The following is a 7,103-nucleotide window of genomic DNA, read 5'->3' on the forward strand; positions in this document are numbered from 1 at the left end:
TTACAAAATGAACTTCATGCTGTATTGAAGAAGACTTTAAACTAATGGTTGATACTATATACTCAAGTTTCATGTTTACTGAGGGAATAAATCAAGTGAGAAGTAGAGTAATTTACTCATAGACTTCCATACTATCGGACTACTTTTTGTAGCGGAGGAGTCGCCCCCTGCTGGTCAGTAGAGATAATGCAAGTTTTAAGACACTTCCGTATTGGCTTCACTCAGCAGAACCCGGTGGTTTCCGCCTGTGTGAACCCCCGTGGTGAAGGGACCGTGGCTCGATGCTGACATCTGGTGGTGTAAACAAAATACATACAAATGTATATCCACTGTCATGTTACAGTATACTTTTGTTTAGTCTCTCGCATCTTTAAACTATGGAAGCCCATTTACGCAAGCAAAAAAAAGAAGAAAAAAATCCACCCCCAAAAAAATTAAAAACTTTGTTAAGACGTTTTTTATCTTGTCACATAATAAAACTATTAAAATGGTGTGGCAATATCATCATGTTCTAGTCCAGGGGTTCTTAACCTTTTTGACCTCGGGGCCCAACTTTTCAAGTACAAAGTGTCCCGGGGCCCATTCAAATATTAACACTATTAGTTTAACTAATTGATCTCACTCTTGGTTTGATTTGTATTCAATAACTATATTGTTACCTGTTCAACTCCACCCCTATTTTGGAGCAAAACCGCCTAAAATGACATACCCAAATTAAAATGGCTGTAGCTTCTAAACCACTGTGACTATATGCATCAAAAGTGTCAGAAAACCTGTAGGTCATATAGAAACAGAGCAGTGGGCCTTTGGAGTCAGTAAAAATTGAAGATTTTTGTCCGCATAAAATAAAAAAGTATCTTTCAGTATAAATAACTGCCTGTGGCTGTATCTGTACAGGTAAATGATAGTATAGGGCTGTAACTACACTATCAGTGAACAACTGCCTCACATTTGAAGAAGATTGGACAAAGTATGACGATTCTACAGTGTTTCTTCCATGAAGAGATCCAGGCGGAGCTCTAAAAGGATATTTGGAGACCCAAATGGACACATGGTATCCAAATGATATTCTGACACAGTAAAGGTGTTTCTCCCTTTATATTTTGATATTATATTATTTTCCTTTTATTTTTAGCCTTTGCAAATTGCAAAAACTATATATATATGGTCGAAGACGTGGTATGTAAGTAGCGGACTTATTGTGGGTAATGGCTGCGACTGAGCGCACGATCGAGTAGGAGGGTAGCTCAGTTACGCAAGGTTATACATTGGTTGACGGCTTATAGAAGGGGAAAATAAGGTTTGTACTTTAAGTACTAGCGTTTTCTGAAGCTACTAGCTCCATGGTAACATCAGCTAGCACATTGTTGGGTCTGTAATGTCTCTTTTTCCGTCGAAATGCTGCAAGATCCGACTTGCAGCGGTTATGGCGACTTTGGACAGTGTGTGTTTGGGCTCCTTTTGTGAAAAATCCACAAGAAATGAAAGAAAATCGATGTTTCTTTGCAAAGATGAGGGTTTTGGGCATGCTGGGATACCAAACACGGCCATGTTTTGTGACGTAGTTTGCGCAAGCAAGCCGTAGGAACGGAACGGAAGGGGAGGGGATCGAGGACGCCGGCGTCCTCGCGGAGTTAAACAGGCAAAACCCTTGTCAAATAAATGAGATGATACAATGTGATGATCACAAAGACATTTATTTATCATGTGTATGTAAACCTGCATACACAACAAGAAGCCCAACAGGCTTTCCCACGATCGTTGGATGTTTCGTCGCTAGGTGTCGCTTTATTTTTGAAGGCTTCAGTGCTTCGTTTGATAGCATTAGCCCACATTCCACACACTGAAAGTGTTAAGAAAGTCAGGATTGTACTTGCGCACACATTTAGACATTAAATGATGTAACACTGCTGCCCTCTAGTGGTTAAATCGTGTAATGTTTATGATTCATTAAATGATGTAACACTGCTGCCCTCTAGTGGTTAAATCGTGTAATGTTTATGATTCATTAAATGATGTAACACTGCTGCCCTCTAGTGGTTAAATTGTGCAATGTTTATGATTCATTAAATGATGTAACACTGCTGCCCTCTAGTGGTTAAATTGTGTAATGTTTATGATTCATTAAATGATGTAACACTGCTGCCCTCTGGTGGTTAAATCGTGTAATGTTTATGATTCATTAAATGATGTAACACTGCTGCCCTCTAGTGGTTAAATCGTGTAATGTTTATGATTCATTAAATGATTTAACACTGCTGCCCTCTAGTGGTTAAATCGTGTAATGTTTATTACTCATTAAATGATTTAACACTGCTGCCCTCTAGTGGTTAAATCGTGTAATGTTTATTACTCATTAAATGATTTAACACTGCTGCCCTCTAGTGGTTAAATCGTGTAATGTTAATGATTCATTAAATTATTTAACACTGCTGCCCTCTAGTGGTTAAATCGTGTAATGTTTATGATTCATTAAATGATTTAACACTGCTGCCCTCTAGTGGTTACATCTTGTAATGTTTATGATTCATTAAATGATGTAACACTGCTGCCCTCTAGTGGTTAAATAAAAAAGTAACTTTAAATATAAAGTAACTAAAAAAGTAACTTTAAAAATAAAGTAACTAAAAAAGTAACTTTAAATATAAAGTAACTAAAAAAGTAACTTTAAAAATAAAGTAACTAAAAAAGCGTAAAAAAGTGTCTTCAATTGATAACCTATGCGGTCCCGCGGCCCTCGCGGCCCACAGGTGCAAAACTGAAAGTTTTTTGCGGCCCTCTAGGTGGCGTTCGCGGACCCATCGTGGGCCGCGGCCCCATGGTTAAGAATCACTGTTCTAGTCGAATAGCTGAAATGAGAAAAGCAAGTTGGCTAAAAACCAGGACATGGAGCAGATATAAATAGGTAATTGCTGTATAAACTAGTCAGATAATGATGCAGTATATTAAAGGATTGTGTGAACACAGTCAGCAGATGATGTTCAACCATGCTCTCATCCACTTTATGAAATAAAAGGGGTTAGATGCCCTGAAAGATGTATTAATAACGGAATAATAATATGATACTACATATTTCTGACCAGCGGGGGCGGTAATGCGTATTAAACGTTGTTAGAGGACAAGAAGAAGAACGAAGAAGAAGAACGGAAAAAATAAGTTTAACAAGCTAGCTGACTGATGAATGCTACATATATACACGCATTTCATTTTCTTCAATGTTACTGGACTCATTAAGCGGGTTTAAAACATCTAGTAACAATAGTTAGAAAAACATTCAGCCCCATACTTCGATAAGTAGGTGGCGGTATAATACGTAGAGTTGTTTGCTAGCTGGTAGGGAGAGAAGAAGAAGAAGAAGCAAAGAAGAAGCATGGCTGCTGACATGAGATTACCAACTATTCAGAAACCAGTGTCGTTATCGGTTTCTGCTTTTGACCGAAAAGATCTGGTCGTCCCCGGTGATGTTATCACTTCAGACACCGGCTTCATGAGGTAGGCGTTTGGTGGAGTTGTTTACTAATTTATGAGAGATCCACACGTTATGTCTGGTGTAAGTTACCATCAACAGTGATAAAGTGTAAATCCTCCCACCTTTTAAAGCTCACATACAATAAATAATGCGAGTTAAAATGTGATGAGGACTGAACAAGAACAAAATAATAAGTTAAATCATTTAAAATGGTGTCCGTGATGTCTGTGCTTGGTGGTGGTCACCCAGCGTTTGCTTTGGTACATTCCTGTTTAGCTCATCATTGGTACTCACCATTTATCCTCAGGGGTCATGGTACCTATGTTGATGATGACAAGCTGACGGCTTCAGTGGCTGGAGAGGTGCAGAGAGTAAACAAGCTGATCTGTGTCAGACCACTTAAGACCAGGTAAGGGATTTAAATTCAAGCTGAAATAACCCATGCATGTTTTATGTACTTATGATACGTTGTGTAAATATAATTTTGTGTTGTGTTATTGATTTGCAGGTTCAACGGTGAGGTTGGAGATGTGGTGGTTGGCAGAGTCACAGAGGTAAAGCACTGCCGCCACATCTCTTCATCACATTTTAAATGTATCTTAAGCTCTTGACATTTTTATCAACATGGGTGTTTTCTTTGTGATATGTACAGGTACAACAGAAAAGGTGGAAGGTGGAGACCAACTCCCGGCTGGACTCCGTCCTCTTGTTGTCTTCTGTAAATCTGCCTGGAGGAGAGCTGGTGAGATGCTAGAAAACGTGATTCACTGGAAGAAGTGTTCAATGTGCTACGCTGTTAGCTGAGCTAGCATTATCCTAAAGGATAAGGAAATGGGTTTGGGCAGGGAAGATTTTTAAGTTTTATTTATTGCTTAAAATCTTTGATTTTCTCTTTTAGAGGAGACGATCAGCAGAAGATGAGCTCACCATGAGAGAATACCTTCAGGAGGGCGATCTCATCAGTGTAACTCAGTTTTTAAAATAATCTTTCCTTGACTTCTCCATGTCATTATTTTCCCTCATTATGTTGATGTTGTTGCTCTTTTCCTGTGCTTTTAGGCAGAGGTGCAGTCTGTCTTCTCAGATGGAGCCCTATCCATGCACACCCGTAGTTTAAAGTACGGAAAAGTAAGTTCAGCGAGTTTACACAATGACGTGTGCAGAGTACAACTGTGATGATACCCCCAAATAGTGGTTCAGTTTTCTCTATGATTCACTGTTTGTGGCTCAATCAAACATATCAGAATGTAAACATAGGGCCAGGATACACTTGTGGCTGGACAGTGATGTTACAGATGTCGCTTGCACACTTTGGAATTGTAACAATGTCTGTGTACAGCCCATTTTCAACAATGTCACTAGTCTAGTGGCTAATACATCAATGAGTACAAACTAATATAAAAAAAACATTAAACAACACATTACTATAAACAGGAAATGATTCACTCAGTGGTGAGTGTCCCACTTATTTGGAGATGTTTAGATATGTTGCATCAGTGCAAGATGGGTAACTAATTAGTTATCTTCCGCTTTTCATTGCTGTACTCTTGCAACAATACAAGTCAAGAAGTAGAACAAATGCATATGTGCAAATAAATACAGGGAATAATAAAAAATAGAAATCTGTGCATTTAACGCAAGGCTTAAAGCAGTGTAATTAATTATTCTGACACAGTATATCACAGACTAAAATGAGCTGATAATACTTTGTCTTCTTACCTAATTTGACCTAATATCCTGTTTCTATTTCTCTGACCATCAGCTGGGTCAAGGAGTGCTGGTACAGCTTTCTCCTTCTCTGATCAAGAGGCAGAAAACCCATTTCCACAACCTGCCATGTGGTGCATCCATCATCCTCGGGAATAACGGCTTCGTGTGGTTGTATCCCACACCTGAACAACAGGAGGAGGAGGCTGGGGGCTTCTATACCAGCCTGGAGGTGGGAACAGAACACTTATCTCATAGGTTCACAAGTCAATGTGTTGATGAATACACACCTGGATTTAAATTAAAGTTAACAGCTAACCTGGTCTTGTTTAGATACCCTTACAGTACAATAAGTGAATAATCTGCATAGAGGAGACTCTTTTTAAAAATGTATTTGAATCTACTGCATCCAAATTGTATTGCCATGTATAAATGTAACTTATTTGTTTGTGTATATTGTTTATGTATATCTTGTCTTCGCCCCTCCAGCCTATTGGTCTGTCAGATCGAGAGGTGATTTCGCGGTTGAGAAACTGCCTTCTGGCTTTGGCTGCACACAAGGTCCTTTTGTATGACACCAGTGTTCTCTATTGCTATGAATCTTCAGTTCAACATCAGGTAGGAAGCAATCATTTTTCTATGTAAAGCAATGTCAATGAAAAGTAGACTTTTTCTGTGATGTAGCCTATTGTGCCATCTGGTGGCCATATTGGAAACCTACTGGAATGCAACAATTGATTGCAGTTCTCAACTTTGACTGCTGTTCTAAAAGTCTGGAGCAGACACGGCTGATTTCTCTGCTCTTTTGGGCTTCAATTTTCAGCGTAACTGATGTATGATTCTTTGCTTTATGCTCTCTGGGCAGGTCAAGGACATCTTGAAACCAGAAGTGATGGAGGAGATCGTAATGTTGACGCAACAGAAGCTGTTGGAACAGGAAGGTTAAAGAGCACAACGCTTTGACCCGATCAAGCAGCTGCTGACCACCTACTCGAGGACCGATTGTCCTTTTTTTTCAGAGAACCATTGTTATTGTGACAGTCCTGTTGTACAGTTGAACAGCTCCAAGTGTATTTTATGTAACCAAACAGATGATTATTGCTTGACTGCTGAGAGAAATGGAAGATATTTCTCTTAATTCTGCAGCATTCAGAAATCACTAGAGTAGCTGTTCTTTTGTCTTACAGAGGTTTAGTGGAACACTTTTGATAATGTGTGGTGTTATACAAAAAACTGTTGTATGCAATACATTTTCTATAAATTCCAGTGCTTCTCAGTGTGGTGTGTTTTGTTGAATGATGAAGAAACAAAGGAAACAATGTCTGTAAACTTAAATCTTATTAAGGTTTTTTAGTTAATGCATGTATGTAATCTTTTCCTCGTAACAATATAAATCACAGTACATCTTTATTTTTTTGTTAATTAAGACTGTTGGCACTGATTTGTTGCTATCAAATGGTGCATGAACTGGGCTAGTGAAAGTGGTGAGGCCAATCATAGCACAACAGACTTATCACAGGATTTATATTTTAATTATATTGGTTTGTTATCAGTGTACAAAGCTCAGGAAAATAACTCTCAAGGTACTTTACTGCGTCATCCTCACATAGGATGTCCATCACATTTAGTAGGGCTTTTTAACACCATGGGTGTGATTAAAGTGAGGCTTATGCAAACACTATCATCTTGTAATCTACATACCTCCTAAGCCAGCATATTTAATCAAAAGTGTTAGAAAAGGGTGGTTTTGTTTTGTTTTTCTTCAATTTATTTCTGAGCAGAATAAAACCTTCTCTCTGCTCCCCGGTACTAGCCCACGCACGCACGCGACGTCACGCGTCGCCCCACCCACATATTTCTGTAAACCACCTTGCGTATGGAAGTATGGCGGCACCAGCGACACAACTGCTCCACGGCCAAAGTTTAT

At 39.0% G+C, this 7,103-nt stretch overlaps 1 protein-coding gene across 1 annotated transcript; it reads left to right on the plus strand.

Annotated features, from left to right (window-relative positions):
- Positions 1–3,016: 3,016 nt before the first annotated feature.
- On the plus strand, positions 3,017–6,452 carry exosc2 (exosome component 2). Its single transcript, XM_076099481.1, has 9 exons — positions 3,017–3,492; positions 3,777–3,878; positions 3,978–4,023; positions 4,122–4,211; positions 4,368–4,433; positions 4,529–4,597; positions 5,232–5,408; positions 5,666–5,794; positions 6,042–6,452. The coding sequence occupies exons 1-9, from the start codon at positions 3,371–3,373 to the stop codon at positions 6,120–6,122; spliced, it is 882 nt and encodes a 293-aa protein (XP_075955596.1). The 5' UTR covers positions 3,017–3,370; the 3' UTR covers positions 6,123–6,452.
- The last annotated feature ends 651 nt before the right edge of the window (positions 6,453–7,103 follow it).

The sequence above is a fragment of the Anarhichas minor genome, unplaced genomic scaffold, assembly GCF_050575085.1.
Source record: "Anarhichas minor isolate MPS153535 unplaced genomic scaffold, ASM5057508v1 ptg000002l, whole genome shotgun sequence".
NCBI classification, from domain to species: Eukaryota; Metazoa; Chordata; class Actinopteri; order Perciformes; family Anarhichadidae; genus Anarhichas; species Anarhichas minor.